Source organism: Sus scrofa, chromosome 13 (assembly GCF_054392235.1).
Source record: "Sus scrofa isolate SSC_HxYL_T2T_F1_AM1 chromosome 13, Sscrofa_HxYL_maternal_Yorkshire_Landrace_v2.0, whole genome shotgun sequence".
NCBI lineage: Eukaryota > Metazoa > Chordata > Mammalia > Artiodactyla > Suidae > Sus > Sus scrofa.
The window spans coordinates 224,307,829-224,333,959 of NC_139395.1; the positions used below are offsets into that span (position 1 = coordinate 224,307,829).

General features: G+C 47.8%; 1 protein-coding gene across 7 annotated transcripts in view; it reads right to left on the minus strand.

Moving 5' to 3' along the window:
* LOC110259168 (aryl hydrocarbon receptor-like) overlaps positions 1 to 26,131 on the minus strand; it is a 70,700-nt gene that overhangs the window by 10,346 nt on the left and 34,223 nt on the right. For 2 of the 7 annotated variants that reach the window (XM_084992451.1, XM_084992452.1), the window contains 5 exons: positions 20,966 to 21,087; positions 9,531 to 9,620; positions 2,984 to 3,186; positions 2,021 to 2,130; positions 1,710 to 1,851 (listed from right to left, as the gene is read on the minus strand). In XM_084992451.1, the coding sequence (XP_084848577.1) occupies positions 1,710 to 1,851; positions 2,021 to 2,130; positions 2,984 to 3,186; positions 9,531 to 9,620; positions 20,966 to 21,043 (623 nt within the window). In that variant the 5' untranslated portion in view covers positions 21,044 to 21,087. Of the gene's footprint in view, positions 1 to 1,709; positions 1,852 to 2,020; positions 2,131 to 2,247; positions 2,432 to 2,983; positions 3,187 to 3,795; positions 3,939 to 7,960; positions 8,088 to 9,530; positions 9,621 to 20,965; positions 21,088 to 26,131 lie in introns of those variants that run through there. The other 5 variants (XR_014825311.1, XM_084992450.1, XR_014825312.1 and 2 more) reach the window with 5 other exon arrangements.

The window sequence follows — 26,131 nt, forward strand, 5'->3', positions numbered from 1 at the left end:
CTGCAACTGTAGGCCTACATCACAGCCACAACAACAATGGATCTGAGCTGCATCTGCGATCTACTCTGTGGCAATGCTGGATCCTTATTCCACTGAGCGAGACCAGGGATTGAACCCACATCCTCACAGACACTAATGGTGGGTTCTTAACTACTGAGCCACAAATGGAAATTTGATAACAGCTGATTTTTATTTCACTTTTGCAATGTTTTTCACTTTCTACAATGGGTAAGTGTTGCTAACACATTCAGTGAAACAAATATTAGCCAATGATGCCATTGGTCCCTGAACTTCTTGCTTCGTGAATCCAAAGAAAGCTGGTAAGACTCACAGAAAAAACACACTAAAGCCCTCTTATTTTTGCAAGGCAATAAACTGAGGTACATTTATGGAGTACTTTTCTGAGGCCAGAGTGGAATCGGGCTCAGAATCCAAGTTGTTTGACACAGTTCTTTAATTTCCCCTGAGTATTACTCAGCAAGGTTGCAGGCTCAGAAGGCAGGAAAGTTTGTTATATGTGGCATAGCTTGGCATTACTGGATCTCTGGTCACTCTTCAGAATATGGTGCTAATGAGACCTGGACTGGATAATTTATTTGGGCTCAATCATCACTCACTACATTTCCAATCCCGACCACCCACCTCATACACATATGCCACAGACCCAAATGGGGTCCAGTCATGCGGGTCCACAAGCTAGGAGAGAACATTTGTTTGTCGGACACGCTAGCAACATAAAAAAGAATGAACAATAATTGGAGTCTTCTTGTATGCACATCACAGTTTGCAAATATGTTGCACATTACATGCTGACAACAGAGTGGGCATGAATGAGGGGTCACTGCTCTGTTACTCAGGAAGTGTGCTAGAGGCTGTAATCAGCCTGCCACACTGAAGAGCCTACAGAGGGATTGCTTTGATACTCTTCCCCCCCAAAAGCCACGTGTCACAGAGTCACAGCAGAAGCAGGTGAACAGGAAGTGGAGAAGGCAGGTTGAAGAATTGCATTGTGGAAGAAAGGTAAATAGATTTTTACTGAGTGCAATGGAGCACTGCTACTTCTTTTGAATATAGTGGATGGAAGACTATATTCAGAGTTTGAAATCTGGGCAAATGGAGCCTTGGGATTTTCTGCAACTTGTATTCAGGGCCGCCACGCGAGCAACCACTGTGGTACTGGTCTAGGAGGCCCGAGAATAAGGATCTGTGAACCAGAAGGATGTGAGGAAGCGCACTAGGCGCAGAAGCAGACAACCCCCTCTCTGGGGTTCCTTCAGGGAAAGAGAGCGCATGGACACGCTTGGATTAACGGCTCAGCAGAGAGGCGGGCGAAGCCACGTGCAGGTTTTCGCGCCCAACCCTGCCAGCCACTGGGGGGCAAGGCATACTTACCGGGCTGGTTCCTGTGCATCACTCCTACTCTCTCTACAGGGGGAGCCACTGAGCCCATGGGGACGAAGCCTGTCGTCTAAGGCCAGAGGGCTGGAGAAACACCCCCACCCCGCTCTGCCTCACGGAGTCCGGAGGACCTCGGAGGGGGCCGACTCCCTGCAGAAGGAGGACCGAGCTCCGCTCACAGGGCGCTGGGCCCTCGCCTCCCGCAGCGCCCTCGCCTACCTCGCGGCCCTTAAGCGGCGCTGCTTTCCCAGCTTCTCTTCCGTCGGGGCCCCGTTTACGACAAGCCCCGTTTACGGCGGCCCCTCACTTACGTCAGGGCCCGCTGTCGCGCCACGATGCCGTCGGGCCGGCCGTCGCGGAAGAGCAGGCGGGCGTTGGACTGCACCCACAGCCAGCCGGCCCGCTTGGTGAGCAGCCGGAACACCGTGAGCCCGCTCTCGCCGGTCCTCATCACTGCGGAGAGACCGGCGCGCTCAGGGGAGCCTCGGCGCCCCCTGCCCGCCCCCCAGACCCGGGAGCCCGCCCCGGGGCGGGGCAGCCGGCGGTGGGAGCCGCGGAGGCGGTGGGCGCCGCGGGGCCCCGGCTCCCGGGGCGGGCGGGCCGAGAGCGCCCCCGGACTCACTGCGCACGTGATTCTCAGCGCAGTGCGCGGCGTCGGCGGCGTGGATGAATTGGTAGCCAGATCCTTGCCTGCAGAGCTCGCTGTCCGTGTAGCCCAGGACTGCCTTTGCTCTGTAGAAGAGACCGCGGCCTGACCTACAGCCTCGTGGAGGAAAGGAACAGGGCCAGCGCCCTACCCTCTTCTCTGAAGCAGGCCTTTCAGCTCTGTGCCCACCCATCGTATCTCACCCTGGAAACAAGCTTCAAGGAACAGTTTCCCCTGGACGTTCCAGATTCAGAAGCGGCACCTCTCCTACCAGCACCGCTGGGGAAGGACCGAAAAGATTGTGGTGCCCTCTCAGATACTTCTGCCACACATGTGCTCCAGAATTGTTTTCCGCAATAAGCTTATGCTTATTTGCCCGTGTCGTACCTAAAATTATGCATATAAGAGAAGGAGTGGCCTTTTTGTTGAGAAGTTCCACAGCCATTCATCAGAGAGCTCTGTGACTCCCCTGAAACTTGCAAGTTGTAATAATGATACCTTGGATCACTTTTTCTTAAACCAGTGCCGTCCTAGAATTTGTTCTAAGAGGCATTGGAATTGGAGCCTGTTAATTGATGTCTCCCCAAGAAAGGCTCAATGGTCAAATAAATCTGGGAACATTTGGGCCAAACCTAGTTTAGTAGATGTCCTCACAGTGGGCCCTCTGGGGAGTTCACCTTGATCTGTTATTGGAAGGCTCTGAGAAGACGACAGGTGTTTGCTATCTGCATCACTCTAGCCCAGTCCCGGTATTCCTATGTGGAAAATTTGCTACATTGGCCCTATAAATAGCATATTTTCTACTGACTCACTTTAGAGAACCCATTTGGGTAGGATTGGCCAATGATTCTTGCCTTGCCTTTGGTTCAAGACCTAGGATTTGGGCTATAACAGGTTGGGACACTCTTTGAGTCCTGATTTCTAGTCAGAGGGATGTACCTGGAATCACAGGCTACAGGTGTGAAATCCAGTTTGTGTTTTGTTTGGAATAGGACTGTTTTGCTTTGGAGTTCCAGGATAGTAAGTGGTTGGTGAGGCGTTGCAATAGCAAACAGGGTGAGTTGAGGAGACTCGAGGATGCCATCTTCTGACCTATTGTTCTGCCCAGGGAGGAATTTAAGATGGCCATGGAAATTCAACTCCTAGAAAAAGAAGACCCAAAAAGATAATTAGCAGAGAAAAGAAAGAGGATGTTAAGTGGCTAAAACAGTGGCTATAAATTCCCCTTATGGAACTCGGGAGGGTCCAGTGTCTTTGGAGTTAAACAGGCAGGATTCTCCCTATCCTCTTCCCCTAGAGCATAGGTGTGCTCAGGTTTGGGGTCTCCTATTTCTTCTGCTCTTCTCATCAGGCCCTGATAATTTTTCATGGTTTCTCGGTCCTCCCTCAGGGCCCTCATGCTGTGGAGGTAATTGAACTGTGAAGAGTACGCAAGTCCAGGAGTTGGGAGGTGTTATTAGCTGGTTTTGGTGATGGTGAAAAAGGTGGATGTTAACATCCCGAGGTCACCAGGGATCCCCACTCAGGGCCGTGCCAGAGGTCACAGGTGCAGCTAAATCCCAAGTTAACAGATCCAAGTCTTAACGAGGCAGAGCATTTCAAAAGGCATCTTAATCTTCAAGAGTCTGACCCTCTGAAACGGCAGCGGGCTGAAGGCCAGAAGGCCTTCCAGGGATGGCGAGGAAGCTTGTCTGAGCAGAGCCATGCTCTGGTTTAAGAAGTTCCTGACCCTCTAAGGACAGTGCGATTACCAGAAACCCAGAAGAATTGTCCAGCAGGCAGCGGAACCGACAGACAAAGCTTCTCTCAAGATAGGCGGGGTCTTCCAAAGGCAGATGCTGCGGGTTGTCAGTGGGGGCACCGCTGAGTGGAAGAAACTTCTTTCCAGACATAGCTGGAAGACAGAGAGACAAGTGAGGTGACTCCACCAGAGAAGTCATCATCACAGAGCTGAGACATCTGCAGTTTTGGAAAAAGCTGGTGGGCGGAGAGAATGTGGAGTCACAAGCCCTGTGGCCAAGTGGACTTTGTCCTTCCCCAGGAGACTGGCCTTGATTGGCCACTAAGGCTGGTTTCTCATTCATCAAATGATTCTAGCAGTCCTGCCTGCTCACCTGCCTTATATTGTTGTGAGAATCAAGATAAAAATGAGATGAAGCAAATGACATAGATATCCAGCAACCATACTGGCTCCACTGTTCACATATACTTTGTAAGCAATCACTTCTTAGCGTTTTCGCCTTTAGCCTGCTGGCCAGTGTTCTCATTATAGGCTGGACAGAAACACCTTTGTGGTTAAGAGCATGGACCCTGGACCTAGACTGAAGCTTCAGCTGTTGTGTGACCCTGGCAAAGTTATTGGACATCTCTTTTGGCCTCAGTTGTATCTGAATTAATGAGGCTATGAGAATTAAGCAAATTTATATATGTAAAGCACTTAGAATAGTGCCTGGCATGTTGTAGCCTCTATGTAAGTCGGCTCTTACTCATCATTTTCCTTCTTGCTTTGACTTGCCATAGACTGCTAACTGGTGTCCCTGTGTCCAGCCTTGCCGCCTATAGTCTGTCCCACGGTGACATTAAAATAGGTCAGATCATGTCACTTCTCGGCTCAGAACGCTTCACTGACTTCCTCCCTCAAGGTCTATAGTAATCTCCCCCTAGCCTCCCCTTCACTCTTGCTGTAGCCTTCTCAGTGGCCTCCTTGCCATTCCTCAGGTTTGCTGAGCGCATTTCTGCCTCAGGGCCTTTGCATCTCTGCTGTTACTTCCACCGACAGTGCTCGCCCCCATTTATCCATAGCTCTTTGAATGGCAGCATGCCTGCCCCTACCTTCTCTCTCCTTACTTAATTTGAGTTTCTTCTTGGTGCTGTACCCCGCCAGAAATGGTATGTAACTATTCATTAAGTTTAGGCTCCACTGGAATAGGAAGTTTGTTTTGCTCACGGCTCTACCCCTAATGCTTGGAACACAGCATGGCACGTAATAGGTGCTCAGTACACATTAGTTAAATGGAAGAATGAACCAAATGTAGTAGAAATGAAGCTTTTTCTCATTCTTGCTTTCCACAATGAATGTCAGTTACTGCCACCTTATAAGGAAAAGAAAATGCTGTGCACAGAAAAGTGACATGGCAGTCTTACCCACCAGGAAGGAGCACTTTTGTGGAGGTTGCCGCTTTTCACTTTTGGGGGGGGGCAGTTCCTATTCCAAACTCCTCTCCTATCCCAGGAGTTTGCAGAGAAGTCTTCTCAAAGGGCAATACGAGGGAAGTCTTAGGGTTAAAAATCCGTCTAAGTACCATCTAAACTTCATTAGAAAGTTGGGGATGCAAAACCCCAATCTGTTCTCTTTCGTTGTAATTCTCAACCTGACAAGTCTGATTATATTTACACTGATGGTTTTCCTTGTATTATGTGAAAATTGATTTAGCTAGAATTGGGTTCTGCAGAAGAATAAAATGAGAGCAGGTTTGTGATAGCTTAGCAACCCTAAATTTTTTTTTTTTTTGTCTTTTCGGGGGCCGCTCCTGTGGCACATGGAGGTTCCCAGGCTAGGGGTCTAATTGGAGCTCTAGCCGCCAGCCTACACCAGAGCCACAGCAACTTGGGATCTGAGCCGTGTCTGCAACCTACACCACAACTCCCAGCAACGCCGAATCCTTAACCCACTGAGCAAGGCCAGGGATCGAACCCGCAGCGTCATGGCTCCTAGTTGGATTCGTTAACCACTGAGCCAAGACGGGAACTCCCTAGCAATCCTAAATGTTTTAATGGGACGAGTGAAGGGAAGGGCTTAATCCGAGTATGATCTGATAAATTTAACTACTGTTTTTCCTTAATCTCATGGAATAAAGCTCCCAGTGCAGTTCCTGGCATGTGGTACACCCTCAATAAATATTAGAACCTATAATATACACATGTATAAAGCATGTATCTACTGGAATTTGGCTTAGGTGGGTGGACTTTAGACATTTTCTGGCATATTTATAGCACTGTTAGTAAAGTTTGATTTGTATTTTGAAGAATATTGCCATGCCTGCATTTATAAACAGGTAGGTAGACTGCTGTATGGTTTCTGCTATTGCAGCGGTGGAAAGGTATACAAGAAAATTTAAAATACGAAGCTCTGGGCAAAATTTCAGAGTGGCCATTGTTAGGGACAGGACTTGAGCTTGTCAGTGTCCGAAAGTGTACAGGGGTCTGAACTCCAGCCCTTTGCTCCTTGCCCTCCTGACCCTGGCCAGTCCACGTGGACAGAGGTCGAGGCGTCCCAAGGCCCACACGGAGGCACAAGGCTCAGTGCTTAGGATAAGGTTCCTCCCTTCAAGGAGCTGATGATCTGCTGGAAAAGAGAAAAGAAAGTAGAGACATACTTCACTGAATAATTTTATCCCCTCCCCCACCCCACCCCAGACGTGGGCTGCTTGCGACAGTTTTGTGTGGAGTGTCTCAAGTGGGTGCAGCCATTGGAGAGAGAAAGACTAAGCTCACGGAGCCACGGCTGCACTGAATTCAAGCTGGATATTTCAAGTTTATACAACCATACCTTTTAGTCAGTCCTGTAAGTTTATTCCTGTTTAGTGTTTTAGACTCTCTACTGCGAAAAGGAAATCATTATTAACATGCAAAAGTCGGCATGTGGCCGCATTTTTTTTCTAAGTGAAACATCTGTCTTTTGAATATTTCATTCTTTTCTGACCATCTGAACGGGGGAAGAGACTTTCCTTGCATCCAGTGTGAATGCATTAAATGCACTCTCAATGCTCAGGGGAGGGCGTTCCCTTCGTGGGTCAGCGGTTAATGGACTGACTAGGATCCGTGAGGATTTGGGTTCGATCCCTGGCCTTGCTCAGTGGGTTAAGGATCTGGCATTTCTGTGTGCTGTGGTGTAGGTCACAGATGTGGCTCGGAGCTTGCATTGCTGTGGCTATGGTGTAGGCCAGCAGTTACAGCTCCAATTCGACCCCTAGCCCGGGAACTTCCATATGCCGCAGGTGTGGCCCTAAAAAGACAAAAAAAAAAAAAAAAAAAAAAAAAAAAATTAAATCCTTGGGGAGTGGGCCTGCGTCTGGACTTGGAAAATGGCATTGACTTGTAGATGACAATGTGGCCTTTGCTTACGGTTCCTCACCAGCCAGCTGGGTGACACATGGCCAGGCAGCCACACGCAGTTCCCTGTCAGCCTGATCGTGGTTCAGAGTAGCACCCACCTGGGCAGGCAGGATGTTCGCTCCTGTGTGAGCCCTCTCACTCACCAGCTGGACCCATCTGGGCGAGCCTTAGTCTCCTTGTCTGTACATTGATCCGTTAAAGCAATGAGCGCTCACCGAGTGCTCGCTTTGTCTCAGGCACTGTTCTGGGCCCTGGGGTTACATCAGGTATCCAAATGGTAGGAAATTCCTTCCCGCATCTTACTGGCGTAAAAACAACAGAAATCCATGCCTCATAGATGTTTTCCAGTTCCTGGGAGGATCAGCTGAGGTCACAGATATGAAAAATTTCTGAAAGATGCCCCGTTTCAATGGATTCTGCCTGGTCCTGATTCTGCTCCTGCTCAGGTCAGACCTGCACGGAGGTGATGGCTTCCACCTCCTGCGGAACCCACCCAGCTCTTCCCGCAGTTTCCTCAGGGCCTCTTGCCTTGGCCTCTGCTTCTCAGAGGACCCGGGCTGACATGCCCTCCCCTCGGTGAGGAGGCCAGTGCTGGGGGGAGGCTCCGTCGAGGACACGCAGGACCGAGCCCATCATGTAGCTGGGCCTTTAGTGGGTGATTGATCAGTGCTTAATGAAGTACAGCTTTGAGCTGAGGAAGTCTAACTTCCTGTCCTGTTTCTTCACTCTGGGCTGTAACTGAAACACGGACAGGGTTGGTTTGTGCTCCAGCCCTTTTCCCTCTGAGCCTTGGTGACTTACGGTGGGTGTCGTGCTCTCCCTCTCTGCTGATGGGTGCTGTGCCTGGAGGCCAGAGCAACTGGCTCTGGAACAGGGCTCTGTCTTCCTTGTGGAGCAGCTCGAACACGCTCTGATGGATGACATCTGACTGCAAAGGCCGAGGGTCAGTGTCGCACTCCTGGGGCTGCTTCCTGCCTTCGTGAGGCCAGGTGCGACCGGTTCACCTCCCGTGTCCCTGAGCCACTCCTCCCCTCTGACATCCCTCCCAGCCTCTTTGGTTCACGTGCCCTTGTCCCTCCCCATGCTGGGGGCTGGCGGGTACACTCTGTTCCAGATGCCCTCCTTGGTCTTGCTCAGCCTGCTTCCTGGGCTGCTGCTAACCCGGGACTCAGACGACACTGCAGGAGGTGGTCACGCCCAGGATGCTGGGGGCCATCCCTGTATCGCATCTCAAAAAGGGTGGCAGTTCTTGGGGCCAGTGGGGAGGGAAGAATGAAGGCTGAGAAGATGTCACAAGCCAGCTGCAGGGGAGCGCCTGGGATGGGACACTTGCAGGCAGCTACTGGGATGCCCCAAGTTGGCCTAAAGCTTTATGGAAGGAGAATGTTGAGTTTCCCTGAAGGCAGGTATCAGCTTTCCTGGATAAACAGATTAAACTGAATTTGAACAAAAATCTCCTTTCCAAGGAGATTCAGGTTTGTTCTGTCACTTGTTGAAGGACATGAGGGAATATAAACACCAGAGTAATCTCAAAAGAAATGGGTTTGGCTACACAGTGACTTGAGCAAGAATTAGGTATCCTGTCTCGATACAGACTTTGCAGCTGTTTTCAATACTCTTCAAGCCAGTTTTCCTTGAGACGTCTTAATGCATTCCTTGAAAACCAAACTGATGCCTGCCTCAGAGCTGTTGCCACATGGATTTGTGTGGTCAGCGGCCTGCAGCTGGAGACCTGAGAGGTGTGTCCACGGCCTGACGTTCCACACTCACTAAGCTGTGCAGCCTGGAAACCAGCAACACCCGTGTGCAGGTGCCTTACGCACTAAGAGCAAGCGGAAGGGATTTCACCACAGTGGCACAGGGGCTTTTCTGAAAGCCAGGCAGCAAAAAGGCTTGGGAACCCCATCTCCACCCCTGGTGCAGCCCGCCCACCACTGGCTCTGGGCACTCCCCCCACTTGTGATGCACTGTCGCTGGGGCAGCGAGCTGAGGACGTGCCATGGCCTTGCCGAATTCCCTTAGAACTACACTGCTACCTGACACTCTGCTCTCTCGCTCCTTCCCCAGCCCCTGCCCAGGTCAGACCTGCATGGAGGCGATGGCTTCCACCTCCTGCGGAACCCACCCAGCTCTTCCTCGGTTTCCTCAGGGCCTCTTGCCTTGGCCTCTGCTTCTCAGAGGACCCGGGCTGACATGCCCTCCCCTCGGTGAGGAGGCCAGCACTGGGGGGGCTCTGTCGAGGACTTGCAGGACTGAGTATGCTGGACTGAGCTGGAGACCCAGGTCTCCACAGTGGCCCCAGGGACAGGCGTCACGAGGCCCCGCCCTCAGAGGCGCCCCAATTCCTCAACTGCAAGATAAAGTCACTCACTTGATGGAATCCTAGGTAGTCCTGGACTGTCGGAGACACGTAGAAAACGTAGCCGTCTTCCGAAACCGCCACGAGGAAGCCGTCGAGGGCCTGGGGAGAGGCAGAGAAGAGTCAGTTCGCTGTTTCCAGGCAGGCAGAGCTCCTGAGGGCCCAGGGCCAGAAGTGCGTTGTTCCTGCCCAACTTCCTTTTGGTGTGGGAGCCACACACATCCCTGAGCCGTCAATTCCTAGGCAGGCCCAGCACATCCTGCTATCTGCTCAGCTCAAACCCTCTCGTTCAGTTCTGCTCCCAAGGACAGGAGTGTGTGTGTGTGTGTGCACGCGCGCGTGTGCACTCATATCTATCAAGAGCAGTGCAGACAGCAGTTAAACAAATACACTCAACGTGTTTTTCTCTTCCTCTTTGCATCTTGGGTCCCCCCGCCAGGGCTACGCCGTCTGTTCAAGCCTCTCCTCAGCAGCAGAGGGACAAGCTGCCCAATGCCCTCATCTGCTGGGCTAGCCTGGCAGGGGCTAAAAGCAGTGCCCATTCACCCCCAGCCCTTCAGGGAGCCACCCCCTTACAAACTCCAGGAGTATAAAACATTAATCATTTCTCCAGGAGATTCTGAAGAGACATCCAGCCTTAGGACAAAATGTTTTTGGTTGTGGTTGAGTTGAGTTTGAATTTTAAGCTTTTTTTCAGTATGGAATGGTTTTCTATACTCATGTCAGTGAAACATGTATCTGTGAATTTTTTTTTTCATGTTTTAAAATGTTTTATTTGATGCTGTTATTAAAGGTAGAACAGAACATACTTAGAAGAGACTGGGAGAGGGGGGCTGCTTAGAATTAGGTCACTTTTTAATATTTATTTATTTATTTATTTATTTATCTTTTAGGGCCACACCTGCAGCATATGGAGGTTCCCAGATTGGGGGTCAAACTAGAGCTGTAGCTGCCAGCCTATACCACAGCCACAGCAATGCCAGACCTGAGGCACATCTGCGAACTATGCCACAGCTCATGGCAACGCCAGATCCTTAAACCACTGAGCAAGGCCAGGGATAGAACCTGCATCTGCATGAATGCTAGTCAGATTCATTTCCGCTGAGCCACGACGGGGACTTCACTTTTTTATTTTTAAAAGTTTTATTGAAGTATAGTTAATTTACAAGGTTGTGGACACCGTTCAGATCCTGAGTTGCTGTGGCTGAGATGTATGCCAGCAGCTATAACTATGATTTGACCCCTAGCATGGGAACCTCCATATGCTGTGGGTGTATCCCTAAAAAGACAAAAAAAAAAAAAATTTCTGCTGTACAACAAAGTGATTCATTCATGCATATACACACATCTTTTCTAGACCCTTTTCCCATATAGATTTTCACAGAATAGCGGGTAGAGTTCCCTGGGCTACACAGCAGGTCCCCATTAGCCAATCATTCCATAGACCGCAGCGTGCATGTGCCAATGCCACACCTGCAGTCCATCCCTCCCACCAACCCGTCGCCCCCTTTGGTACATGTACCTATGATCTGAAGCCACCCCTGCCCAGTATCTCCAAGTAAAAATTCCAAGCAAATGCTCATTCGGAAAAACACATTTCTTCAGTGAGTATTTACTGAACACACACATTCCCGTTCCTTTGGTCTGAGCCTAAGACAAAAGATACGAAAACCATCGCCTTGGCCTGCAGGAGAAGGGGGTTCACCTGGGAGACAGGCTGAGGGGAGCACGGAGCCAGTGCAGTTGCCAGAGTGTTGTAGTGAGAGGCAAGGGCATTTGGGGCCCAGAGTTCATAGGGCCTGGTGGCTTGAGGGACCCCGGACCTCAGCTCAGCTCAGGCCTCCAGGAGGTTTAGCTGAAGGGAAAGGGCACTTCGCGGGGGCGAGGGGCAGGCTGTGTGCTGAGTGACTCCCGTGTACTGAGCATAGAGACATGTGTTCCGAATGTTTAAAGGAGCTATTTCTGGTGGTATGATGTTTGCCCATCTTTATAATTTTTCAGCTATGAGTAAGTTATTTGTTCAAAAACGAAGGCGAGGCGGTGGACTTGTGGGTAAGAGGACATGTGCCAGGGAGGGCAGTGACATGGTGTGGCGGGATGGGGCAGGACTTCAGAACATTCCATTTCTGAGCTGCTCCTTTTACCCACCACCTGGCGCTTTGGGGTGAGGATTCTGGGTATGGCGGGTGCCCGGGGGAAAGACGACCTGGCAGAAGAAAGCAGGACCTTCCTGGTGTTTGCGTTTCAAAGGCCAAGTCCTGGGGCTGAAGGAAAAGAAAGAGTTCATGGGTCTAGTCAAGACAAGGGCGTGGTTGGTGCTGATGACAGGATGTCCACTCAGCTTTCTGCCCCTGAGACTCAGAGGCTCTCCGTCCGGTAAGTGGGGACTCATGAGAGAAGCGGGGTGCTCCGGAGGTGGGGGTGAGGCCGTCCTCCCCATGGAGGAGGAAGGAAGCCCAGACAGGCCTGAGGTACGAGGGGCTCTAGAGAGAGACACTTCCATGTCTCTGCACAGCTGGGGCTCCGAGGAAACCTTTCCAGACCTGGGACTGGCTCCACGAGCAAGCCTCGGGCTTCCCTGAACAGCCGTGCAGACAGACTGGACAGACTCCTGTGACGGGTGCTGGCTCGCAGCCTGGGAGCCTGGATCATCTCTGCTTGTAAAGCTGTACACAGCGGGCCTTTTGTTCCCCAGCAAGGGGCATTCAGCACTCGGGATCCTTTCAGGATGCGAGGGAAGCTGCGTAAATGCCCAAAGTAATTTCTTGGCTTTCCTTGACCACAGTACGGGCTCCCACGAGTAGGATAGCCTCCAGTTTCACCCCACGGCCTAGAGGTGAGGATGGGGTCACCAGAGAACTGCAGGCGTTTGTCTCCTTGTGAGTAAGCGGTCGTTAACCTGCTTGGCTCCGGAACCCTCGTTCAGCCATTCAGGAGGGTGGAAATAAATGAAGACCCGCCAAAGGAGAAAAGCAAAGGCTATTTCTTCAGGGCCTGCTGGAGCCAGGGAGTCAGCCACGTCCTCCGAGTTTGGGCAGAGACGCAAAGGCAGGCAGAGGAGTGGGAAATTTTTGTAGTGGAAAAGGAGGTGCCCTGACTGGAGGCTGCTGGCCTGGGAAGGCTGGACGGGGCTCAGGGGAAGGGGGGACAACAATTAGGAAAGCTGCCCGTTTTTCCTCACATCCTGGCCATTCTGAGTTGTCTGTTGACAGAAGTCTCTGTCAGTTTCCTGACTGTCAAGGAGGTGGAGGTCGTTTCCCGCAGTCTGACTCGCAGCAGGCTGTTTGCGGGCCTGGTTACTGTAGACGCGCTTTTGGTTTCCTGTAGGCAGTTTGCTGCAGGTTATGGAGCAGAGTTCCATTTTTATTTATGGTTTCGCGTTTGTCTGTTTGTATGTTCAGTCTCTTGGGATAATATTAACGGCGGTAGATTAGTTTAAAGCTCAGTTTCCCTTCCCCGGAAAGATTCCGGAAGGGACTGGTGAGTCCAGCGGAGGGTGTTTTGGACCCGGCCTGGCGTCTCGCAGCCGAGTGGGCGCAGAGTGTGGGTGGTCCTGGACCTCGGGAGGCGGGTGGTCAGGGATGCGGGCCGTCAGAAGGGACTGCCTGAAAGCTGCCCAGAGGGCGGCGGGGAAGTCACCCGCGTGCACAGCCCCGATCACTGCCCCCAGCCGCAAACGTGACACTGTGCCGTCCCTGTGAACTCACATCAGCTCCGAGGAGGGAGCAGGCGTTCATGAACTGACAGGCTGAAAATATTAACTAGGTCACGGACACGCAGAGGCTGCTGCGGTTCTTGCCCGAGTCAGTGTGGGAGGGAGACGGTCACTCGCGCGCTCCTGATAAAGGTGATGAAACCACCGCACGGCGGTGACAGTCACGGTAACGCCGCTGAGAGCATCACGGACTCCTCTCTCCTCACCGGTTTTACTACAAAAGCTTGTCAGTCACTGTAACCACTGCTTTGAAGACACGCTCCAGTTCCCATTCTCTTGATTCACTGAGCTCAACTGGGTAAATGCTCAACCTGGTGAAATGCAACCTTCTGCTTACTCTGCATCTGCGCCTCACTGCTGAAGGCGAGGTTTCCACTTTCCATTCACGCCTGAGGCTTAGACGGCCCCTGGCACTACTTAGACATGTTCCACGCCCCCTGGCCTGTTCCTTCTTCTGTTCTCCTAGATGACCCTCCATGTATAAGTATTTCATCCCTTTTTAAGGCTGAGTAATTTAATGTGGTTCCATTGTATAGGTATCCTACCTTTTTGATCCACTTATCAGCTATTATCAGTTTGGCTACTACAAATAACGCTGCTATAAACATCCCAGTATGAGTTTTTGTTATTTGCTACAGTCTATTTTTGGCTAACCTGTGAAATGACATTCACTGGGGTTTTGATTTAAATTTTCCTTGTGACTAAAGATTTTGGGTATGTTTTTAGGTGCTTATGATCACTTGTATATCTTCTTTGGAGAAATGTCTATTCAGCCTATTTCCTCATTTTAAAATTAGGATATTTGCCCTTTAATTGTTGAGTTATAAGTGTTCTTTACATATTCTGGAGGATTAAAGTTCCCTATCAGATACGTAATTGGAAAATATTTCTCTCTGTGGTTGTTCCTATTTCTGTGATATATCTTTCACTTTCTTGATGGTGTCCTTTGAAGCACAAATACCTTTTTTAAATTATTTTTTAATTAATTTATTTTTGTCTTTTGTCTTTTTAGGGCCCACCCGTGGCATATGGAGGTTCCCAGGCTAGGGGTCTAATCAGAGTTGTACCTGCTGGTCTACACCACAGCCACAGCAATGCTAGATCTGAGCCGTGTCTGCAACCTACACTGCAGCTCACAGCAATGCCAGATCCTTAACCCACTGGGTGAAGCCAGGGACAGAACTTGCATCCTCAGGATATTAATCAGGTTCTTCACCCTCTGAGCCACAATGGGAAGTTCCAAATTTATCCCTTTTTTCTTTTGTTTTGGGGTCATATCAAAAAAGCCATTACCTAACCCAAGATCATGAAGATTTATTCCTATGTTTTCTTTTGGAAGTTTTATAGTTTTAGTTATTGCATTTACACATGCAGTCCAGCTTGAGTGAATTTTTGTTCATGGTGTGACAAGACAGTCCAGCCCCATTCTTTTGTGTGTCATTGTCTCAGCAGCATTGGTTGAGAGGATTATCCTTTCCCCACTGAATTCTCTTGGCAAAAATCAAGTGCGTACACACAAAAGCATTCGTTTCTTGACTTTAAATCCTACTGTGTCGACCTGTATTTCTATCCTTGTTGACATCACACTGTTTTGATAACGGTACCTTCAGTGTAAGGTTTGAAGTCAGGACGTATGAATTCCCCCACTTTGTTCTTTTTCAAGATTGTTTTGGCTATTCTGAGTTCCTTGCACTTCCTTATGAATTTGAAGATCAGCCTGTCAATGTCTTTAAAAAAGTCGGTTTAGATTTTGACATGGATTGTGTTGAATCTGTAGATCAATCTGGGGAGTGCTGCCACTTAACAATATTAAATTTTCTGATTCATGAATGTAAGATGCATTTATTATGTCTTTTTAATTTCTTTCAACAATGTTTTGTGGTTTTCACTGTAAAAGACTAGCATTTATTCTGTTCAATTTAGTAAAAATATTTTATTTTTTATGTTATAAACAAAATTGTTTTATTAATTTCATTTCCAGATTTTTCAGTTTTAGTGTATAGAAATACAATTGGTTTTTGTAGATCAATCTTGTATCCTGCAACATTGCTGTCCTTGTTTTTAGTGTTCATAATTTTGTAGCAGGTTCCTTAGGATTTTCTAAATACAAGATGTTGTCACTTGTAAGTAGGGGTAGCTCTACTTTTTCCTTTCCAGTTGAGATAGCATTCATTTGATTTTCTTGCCTAAATTCCATAGACCCTCCAGTTCAATGTCGAATGGAAATGGTGAGACTCCCTGGCCTTGCTCAGTGGGTTGAGGATCTGGTGTTGCCATGAGCTGTGGTATAGGTCACAGATGTGGCTCAGATCCTGTGTTGCTGTGGCTGTGGCATAGGCCAGCAGCTGCAGCTCTGATTTGACCCCTAGCCTGGGAACTTCCCTATGCCATGGGTGCAGCCCTAAAAAAAAAAAAAAAAAAAAAAAAAAAAGGAGAGAGAGAGAGAGAGGGAGAAAGTAAATGGTGACGACAGGTATACATTTCCCCTCCTGATCTTAGGGGAAAGCTTCGTTCTTCTATCTTTAACTTTTTTTTTTTTGTTTGTTTAGTTTTGTTTTTTGAAGATGCCCTATAACAGGTTGAGAAAGTTCTGTTCTTATTCTGGTGAGAGTTGTTACCATGAAAGAGTATTGGGTTTGATTTAATCCCTTTTCTATGTCAATCGAGTTGATCATGTGGGTTTTGTCCATTGCCATCTAGAGAAGACCCACTTCAGATCTAGGGACACATACAAACTGGGAGTGAGAGAACAGAAAAATGTGTTCCTGGCAAAAGGAAGTCCAAAGAAAGCTGGAGTAGCAATATTCATGTCAGAGAAAATAGACTTCAAAATAAAGACAGTTACAAGAGACAAAGACACCACATAATAACTAAAGGATCAATCCAAGAAGAAGATATAATAATTGTATTATATATGCATCCCACATAGGAGCACCTCAATATATAAGACAACTGCTCACGACCATAAAGGAAAAAATGACAATAGCACAATAATAGTGGGAGACTTTAAAACCCCACTTACAGCATTGGACAGATTATCCAGACAGAAAATAAGGAAACAGGCCTTAAATGATGCATTAGACCAAATGGACTTAATTGATATTTATAGAACATTCCATCTGAAAAAAGCAGAATACACATTCTTCTCAGACGCACAAGGAACATTCTCCAGGATGGATCACATACTGGCCACGAATCAAGCCTCAGTAAATGTAAGAAAACTGAAATCATATCAAGCACCTTTTCTGACCATAACACTATAAAACTGGAAACCAACTACAAGGAAAACACTTCAAAAACAACAAACAAACAAACTAAATAATATGCTACTAAACAACCAAAGGACACTGAGGAAAACAAAGAGAAAATAAAGAAATACCTAGAGACGAACGAAAGTGAAAACACGATGATCTAAAACCCATGACACTCAGCAAAAGCACTTCCTTTTAATTTTACTTTTAAAAAAACCTTTTTATGGCTGCACCTGTGGCATATGGAAGTTCCTGGGCCAGGGACTGAATCTGAGCTGCAGCTTCAACCTATACCACAGTGTGGCACTACCATATCCTTCAACCCACTGCTCTGGGCTGGGGATCAAACCCGTGCCTCTGCAGTGACCCGAGCCACTGAAGTTAGATTCTTTTTTTTCTTTTTTTCCTCCTTTTTGGCCACCCTGCAGTATATGGAGTTCCTGGACCAGGGATTAAACCAGAACCACAGTTGCAACCTGCATTGCATCTGTAGCAATGCTGGATCCTTTAACCCACTGTGTTAGGTTGGGTATTGAATCCGAATCCTGGCACTGCAGAGACACCACTGACTCCATTGTGCCAAAATGGGAACTCCTGCAATTGGATTCTTAACCCACTGTGCCATGGTGAGAACTGCCAAAGAGGGAATAATATAATCTTACCTCAGGAAACAAGAAAAATCTCAAATAAAACTTAACTTTACATCTAAAGCAACTGGGGAAAGTAGAACAAATAAAACCCAAAGTTGGTAGAAGGAGAGAATCATAAAGCTGGGAGCAGGAATAAACAGGTAAAGAAAGCAGTAGAAAAGATCAATGAGGAGTTCCCGTCGTGGCGCAGTGGTTAACGAATCCGACGAGGAACCATGAGGTTGCGGGTTGGGTCCCTGCCCTTGCTCAGTGGGTTAACGATCCGGCGTTGCCGTGAGCTGTGGTGTAGGTTGCAGACGCGGCTCGGATCCTGCGTTGCTGTGGCTCTGGCGTAGGCCGGTGGCTACAGCTCCGATTGGACCCCTAGCCTGGGAACCTCCATATGCTGCGGAAGCGGCCCAAGAAATAGCAACAACAACAACAACAATAACAACAACAAAAAGAAAAGATCAATGAAACTAAAAGCTGGTTCTTCGGAAAAAACATGAAACATTTATCCAGACTCATCAAGAAAAAAAAGGAAGAGGGCTCAAATGGTAGGGGTGTGGAAAGGGGAATAGGGAGCTTGGCAAGAGTGAAGCCATCTTGCTGCCATCACCATCTTGGTGAACTTAAGGTGACCCATATGACGGCTCCGAGGAAAACAAAGTCATTAGGACTTGAGAAACTCCAGGCCCCAATTGTTCTCGAGATATTCCAGAATTGCCAGATTGTACTTGAGGTTAATCATTAAAGTAACAGTATAAGACATTCTGTATAGCTATACATCTTTCTGTATCCTGCATGTAACTAAAGATTACTGTAGCATGTTAGGCATAAATATATCTCCCCCTTTCTGTTCGGGGTCCGTGATTGGGAAGCAATTCCCCGTGGACCCACCAGTGTAATAAAGCTGTTCTCCATCTCCCTCGAGTGTCCTCCGAGGTGGTTTCTGGGAATTCTACAACAAAATCAATAAAATTCAAAATGAAAAAGGATAAATTACAACTGGCACCTTGGAAATAAAAAGGATCATAGGAGACTACTACAAGCAACCATATGCCAAGGAAATGGGCAACTTAGGAGAAATGGAAAAATTCTTAGAAAGGTACAACCTTCCAAGACTGACCAAAGAAGAAATAGAAAATACAAACAGACCAATCATAAGCACAGAAATTGAAACTATGATAAAAAAAACCTTCCAACATACAAAAGTTCAAGACTGGATGGCTTCACAGGCAAATCCTATCAAACATTTAAAGAGTTAACATCTATCCTTCTGAAACTCTTCCAAAGAATTGCAGAGGAAGCAACATTCCCAAACTCATACTATGAAGCCACCATCACCCTGACACCAACACCAGATAAAGATACTATAAAATAAGAAAATTATAATCTGATATCACTGATGAATATCGATGCAGAAATCCTCAACAAAATACTAGCAAACAGAATCCAACAATACATTAAAAGGATCAAACACCATGATCATGTGTGATTTATTCCAGGGGTGCAAGGATTTTTCAATATCCACAAATCAATCAGTGTGATATACCATATCAACAAACTGAAGACTAAAAAGCTTATGGTCATCTTGATAGATGTGGAAAAAGCTTTTGACAAAATCCAACATCCATTTATGATAAAACCCTCCAGAAAGTGGGCATAGAGGTACCCTACCTCAACATAATAAGGGGCATTTACGACAAACCTGCTGATAACATCATTCTCAACTTTGAAAAGCTGAAAGAATTTCTACTAAAATCAAGAACAAGACAAGGATATCCACTCTGGTCCCTTCTATTCAACATAGTTTTGGAAGTCCTAGCCATGGCAATCAGAGAAGAAAAAGAAATAAAGGTAATCCAAATTGGAAAAGAAGTAAAACTGTCACTGTTTGCAGATGACATGATACTATACATAGAAATTCTAAAGATGAATTTGGTAAAGTTGTAGGATATAAAATGAATACACAGAAATCTCTCACATTTCTATACATGAACAATGAAAGATCAGAATGAGAAATTAGGAAAGAATCCCATTTACCATCATATCAAAAAGAATAAGATGCCAGGAATAAACCTACGTAAGGAGGCAAAAAATCTATACTCTGAAAACTATAACATGCTGTTGAAAGAAAAAGAAAAAAAAATTACTGTGGGTGGGCCACATCTAATCAGTTAAAGGACTTGAAAAAGATTGAGATCCGCTGAGTAAGAAAAATTTCTGCCTACAGAAAGTCTTTGAACTGAAGGCTGCAACATCAACTCTTCCCTAGGCCTACCAGCTTCCATACTTCTTGCAAATTTCAAATTTGCCAGACCCCACATTCACATGAACAAATTCCTTAAAATCTCCCTTCCCCACACACATATCCTATTGGTTCTGATTCTCTGGGGAACTCTGACTAATAAACAGAATCTTGGTAATTTTCAACTAAACAAATTTTAAATTATTCTTTAGACATTTCAAGAGGTTTTTTTGTTAAAATTTCTATTTTAAAGGTATAAATACAAAACAGTTCAAACAAAAAGAGTCATATATCCAGACAATATACGGTAACATTTTGATAGAATCTTTCTAGCAGGTCTCTTTTTAAGTTTTAAAAAAATCTGAAGTATTGAAAAAAGTATTTCCTTTAGCTTGAGAGTAGGGAGAATAACTGACTTTTAAGACTTTTAAAGGAGTTTCCTGGAGCTCAGCGGGTTAAGAATCTGGTGTTGTCACTGCAAGTGGCTTGTCTTGCTGCTGTGGTGTGGGTTCTGGGAATTCCACATGTCCAGGGTGTGGGGGAAAAAAAGGCCTTTAAGGCAGAATAACTGTGCTGAGACTGAGTCTCCTTAGTCAGAGAAAAGCCTAATGATTTGCCCCAACAGGTAAATGAGCCATGACAAACAAACAACAGCAAACCAATACCAAGTAAATACATGCTACCTTCTCTTTCCTGCTTCCCGTTGAGACAGAATATTAACTCAGGTAGTCAATGTAGGAACGGGCTCCAATACATTCTTTTGATGTGGACATTGATTACCATTTACGGCTTAAGGGCTCCAGGGAGAAACACCTCCACAGACCTTGTTTTGTTATGGGAAATGCACATTCTCCACAGGCTTGTTTGCTATAGGAAATGTGAATCTCTAGCCCACCCCTCAAATGATAGAAAGGGAATGAGAGGAATGGTGACAATCTAAGGAAAGAAAAGGACAAAGAAACCATAAAACTTACGGGACATTTCCAACCCTAAAACGCCTATTGGACAAGGACTGATATAGGTAATTGAGCAAGGCCAATGGTTGAAAACCACATCTTTCTGGCCCCCACGTTGGTGCCCCTCCCCACTTTAAGAGATCAAAATCCCTATAGGACAGTAGAGAAGGGGGCTCTTCTCCCCCCTCCCAGCAGCCCTGGGAGCTATTTGCTTTTCTTTAGTGAAGACTTTGCTTGCTTGCTGCCTGTGTGTTCATGGAGTTCATTCTTCGACTGTCCTGTTGTGAGCAAGAACCTGGATTCCGGTATCACCGTCACCCCATGTTATGTGTGCTCTTCCTGCTCAGGCCTGTGACACTCAGATGGAGAATCACCTTGGAGGGGAGGCACCTGGCACGTGACCAGCCATTAGGGTTTCTAACTCCTTCTACCCCATGTGTGACTGCCATCCACACGGCAGTGATTAGGGCATTGTTAAAAGGGAAACTAGCTGTAGAATATGCTACTCAACCAGAACTTTGACATGATAACTAAAGATAACTTCAATAAGAGTTGAAACAAAAAGTTTTCTGGAAAACTCTGGGCTTGATCCTGTTACGATCGCAGCTACTGGCAGGGATAGAGATGGTCCATACCACACCATACCTGAAGAAGCAAGTCTCCTTCAGCACACAGCTCTGCAGCCACCTGTAGAGAGGGATGCTCACTTCTTCCTGGGTTCATGGGTGGGTCAGCTGAGCTGCCTTCACTGCCATCCTTTAGGGCAGCTGAGAAAGAGAAAAGGTGCTATTATGAATACGTTCTGTCTCCCCGCCCCGACCCCAGGATAGAGAGGAGACCCCAGATGACCCTGGTCCTCAGCTCCAGAATGGTGAGGGTGGCTCTGTACACTGGTTCCAGCACGAGTAGACACATTTGGTTGAACACTGGCGCCATCCACTTGGGAAAGGACATCAATTTACTTGTCCACTGAAGAAAATGCACAACCTTAAAGTTAAGAGTTTGATTTTCTTCAGGGGACACTGAGGACTTCGAGTCTCTAAGAATAGCTCGAGGGGCTGCTCAGAAGAGGTCAGGGAGGATCCAGGATATATGGGGGGTTTTGCAACAATGACCATGTCGTTGGAACACCCAAAAATTACTGTTAGTTAAAGAATTTAATGCTCTTCTGTGTACGGGAAAATACACAGAAACCATTCCTTCGATGTGCACCTCAGGGGCTCTTATCAATTCTTTCCCATTCCGAGCCCCCTCAGGGTGCATGTTTGGCGGGGCTGTGGTGGCTGAGGGCCTGATGGCCTGATGGCTACAGTATCCTTTGTTGCTGACAGCAGGCAACACATTTCATTCACAAACTCTTTGTCCGAACTGTTACTGTAGCTTCTCTGCAGGCAAAGTTCAACTGGAATGCTGCCCACTCTGAGGAGGCCTTGCTGTTTCTCCTGAGGAAAGTTGGTTGTTGCTCCCTCTACGAGCACTGCGTAGTCATGGCCATCGGGGCTTGTCATTTCGGCCTTACCGTACAGATCAGGTTGAAGCACAAGATACACCTTGCTGTCCCAGATGCCTGCCCTTGTTCCATCACCTCCACCCATCGTGGTCTGAACCGCCACCAACTCTGAATGGACCAAGACACCAGCCTCCCCACTGGTCCCAACGTCTACCTTCTCCCAGGAGTTGAAGCCTCCAAACAGCAGCTCCCATCACATTTGTTTGTTTGTTTGTTTTTATGGCCACACCTGCACTATATGTGCTGCAGCAAATGGAAGTTTCTGGGCTAGGCACTGAGTTGGAGCTGCAGCTGCTGGCCTACACCACAGCCATAGCAATACCAGATCCAAGCCACTTCTGCAATCTACACCACAGCTTGCAGAACGCCAGATCTGAACGAGGCTGGGATAGAACCTGCATCCTCACAGAGACAATGTTGGGTGCTTAACCTGCTGAGCCACAGTGGAAACTCCTTATTTTTTATTTATTTATTTTTCACATCACATTTCTTATAGTTACAAAGCACATAATGTCACTTTCCTGCTCAAAACCCTCAAAAGGCCCCACAACATGGACCGAAATCTTAGGTCCTGACCACGATGTATTAGTTAAAATTCAGTTTGCTTTTGGGCAACAAAAATCACCAAGATAAAACTTTCTCCTGTGCAGTCTCAGGGCTGTGCGGTCAGGGTTGTGTGCAGCTATGTCCCCTGAGGTTTTCTGGGACTGGCTCCTTGTGAGGCAGGAGACAGATGGGCTCCAGGGTAGGCACTGTCGACTAAAAAAATCCACAACCTGAAAGTTGAGAGTTAAGTGTTATTTGGGGTGAAATTAGGACTTAAGCCCAGGAGACAACATCTCAGGTAGCCCTAAGAAACCACTCTGAGGTGGTGAGGGAGGAGCTAGGGTGCATAGGAGTCTTCGCAGCAAAGGACAGGAAGCAGGAACAAAAACAGGCCTGGGCGCCCTGAAATTATTCCTTGGATGTGCATCTGCACTATCAGGGCCAGCATCCTGCGTTTTCACCGCCTGCAGGACTCACCGGCTCTCACCCTGGCAGACGGCTGCCTCCACAGATGACCGTGATGTTCTTTATCCTTCCTGCAGACCAGGCTGAAACACCACCCAAGGAGGAAAAGGGGGAACGTCAGGACATGGTAAAGGGAGGGGCAGGTGCACGCAGCCAGGCACCCATTTTACAAAGGTTTGCGGCTGGTCTCCTGAAGGTCACCTCCAGTCGCAAGGAGCAGACATCACCATGAAGGATGTTAGCGCTTTTCTAGATACGAGGAGATGCAAGAATTGGGCACATTAAACCTTCTCCTAAAATCATCTGACTCTCTGAAGGGCTCTTCTTCCAGTTTTCCCAGAGCACAGAGGGCCTCACTCCCGGTCTCCACCCCGGGCTCTGCTCAGCGGGGGCCGCGGGTCGGCAGCTGCCGGGGCTCATGGTTTACTCGGTGCAGAGGCTGATGCAGGTGCCAAAACTTCAGTTCACAGCGTTGTTTCTTTCAGTTCACACCAAGTTCTCAGAAGACAAGAACCAATTATTTGTCTTGTGCCTGTTGTTATTTCTGTCTTGAAGCACAGACGGGAGGCTGGCTGTAAATGCTGTCAATTGAAGCTTTTGCCATCAGCCTCTGCACCGAGTAAACCATGAGCCCCTGCAGCTGCCGACCCGGGGCCCCCGCTGAGCAGAGCCCGGGGTGGAGACCGGGAGTGAGGCCCTCTGTGCTCTGGGAAAACTGGAAGAAGAGCCCTTCAGAGAGTCAGATGATTTTAGGAGAAGATTTAATGTGCCCAATTCTTGCATCTCCTCGTATCTAGAAAAGCGCTAAAATCCTTCATGGTGATGTCTGCTCCTTGCGTCTGGAGGTGACCTTCAGGAGACCAGCCGCAAACCTTTGTAAAATGGGTGCCTGGCTGCGTGCACCTGCCCCTCCCTTTATCGTATATGCTGATACTATCCCTCGTCCCCTTTGGGACAGTTTCACAGTCATCTGTGAATGCAGCTGCCTCCAAGAGTGAGAGCCGGTGAGTCCTGCAGGCTGTGAAAACTCAGGATACTGGCCCCATAGCTGATGTGCACATCAAAGGAGTGATTTCAGGGTGCCCAGGCCTCTTTTGCTCCTGATCCTTGCCCTTCGTTGCAAAGAATCCTAGGTACCCTAGTTCTCCCCTCACCTCCTCAGGAGCTGTTTCTCAGAGCTACCCGAGATGCTGTCTCCTGGGCTTAAGTCCTAATTTCACCCCAAATAACACTTAACTCTCAACATTCAGGTTGTGCATTTTTTTAGGTTGACAGTGGTAACGACAGGATCAGAGAGGGGCAGATCCCTGCTTGGGCAAAAGACCACTCATGCACTTCCTGTCTTTGGGATCAGCGAGACCCCAACTACACATGTGCACAGAGACCCCTTTGGGTCAGAAAGGGAGAGGAGCCAGGCCATGATAAGTCAGGATAACCTTCCCACCATGCTTTGCTTTGGAATCCATCTTGGCCAAAAGATGTGCATGCACATCAGGGAGGCCCTGGGTCTGGTCAGGTGTGAGAAAACTAGGTAATTGGCCAGAGGAAAACAAAGACCCAGAAGAACTGTCCTGTAAAAATGGTTTAGATCACCTCTCTCGTGTGCTCCGCGTTCAGGGGGACGCCTGCAGCCATGCTACTCCTTTGGGTGTGTGTTAACTGTTTTGCTTCTGCCTTAGATAAACAGACTAATCTCTGTGTGCTATGGTACTGTGTCTCTAATAATAAACTTTGTACCTGTTTTTACAGTCTTTGCCTCTTTGAAACATTTTTGCTCTCAACAGGGCAAGAAGCAGGATGATTCTGCTTTCAGCCTCTAGCTGGTCTAGTGGCTGGCATTCCTGGTTTTCACCCAGGCTACCGAGGTTCAATTCCTAAGCAGAGAATTAAGATATTGCTTCAAGCCATCACTCACTGCTGTCTCTCTGAAATCACTTGGAGCTCACGCTCTGCCATCCTGGACACTGGTCTTCTCACTGTTTCCAAAACAGGCCATGCTCGTACCATGCCAGGAACCCTGTAGGCACTGCTCTCCACCTAGAAGAGTCTTCCCATGGTTTCTGTGGTGGCCTCTCCTTCACTTCCGGGCCTGCTCAGCCATCCTTGAGCGGCCTCACCCACCATGGCATCTATTCAGCAGCACTCTCCTCTTACTCCGTGTTATGGTCCATCTGAACTCTTATCTGACATCTGTGCCTCCGTCTCTGGATTCACAGCCATGTCCTCCACTCTCATGTTACATCCAAGCCAACAGAGCATGTGAAGCAATGCCATGTGCCAGATGGCCAGCTGTGTGAATGTGGGCAGGCAGATGCCATGTGCTGGGCCTTCTCCTGGTGCTGATGGGAGCTGAAGGTCACTGTCACACTTGTACACAACAGGGTGTGGGTTTGGGGGTCACAGATAAGGGAAGGTAGATCCCCCTGGAACAGGCTTCAGGGCTCGGGGGTCCCTGAGCAAGTGCTCACTTTTTCTCTGTCCTGGTTCTTTGTTCCACGAATCAAGGGGCGTGTCACCAACCCATCCATTCCAAACCCCATTTCCCTGTGTCTATAAAAATGAAGAGAACATGGCTCCAGGTGCAGCCTCCCATTCTGCAAAAGCTGCCCTGAGTTCCGCAGGGAGCAGAGAAATGAGCCAAGAAGGCTGCCTTTTCCTACTTCTTGGTGTTCTCTTCAGGCTTGAGTCTGTATCTGTCCCAAAGACATTATTACTAATGTAGCTGAGGAAGTAATTTCATAATTTACTTGGCAATGAATGAGTCTCCAGGGCAAACTCTGGAAACTCCTCCCCATAGACTTCTCAGGGGTAGGGAGGACCATGATTCCTTCTCTCTGAGATGAAGATTCGAAACAAGAAAGATATAAAAACCCTGTTTGCCCAGAAGGTGCATAATCCGGGCAACGGGTCTAATGTTGGAAACAGGTACACATGGCCCTCCTTTGGTTTATACAGAAAATAGCATCATAACTGAACTCCTTTTTTTTTTTTTTTTTTTTTTTTTTGTCTTTTTGCTATTTCTTTGAGCCGCTCCCGTGGCATATGGAGGTTTCCAGGCTAGGCGTCGAATCGGAGCTGTAGCCACCGGCCTATGCCAGAGCCACAGCAACACTGGATCCGAGCCGCGTCTGCAACCTACACCACAGCTCACGGCAATGCCGGATCGTTAACCCACTGAGCAAGGGCAGGAACCGAACCCTCAACCTCATGGTTCCTAGTCGGATTTGTTAACCACTGCGCCACGATGGGAACTCCCCGAAACATTCGTCCTTTTTTTTTTTTTTGTCTTT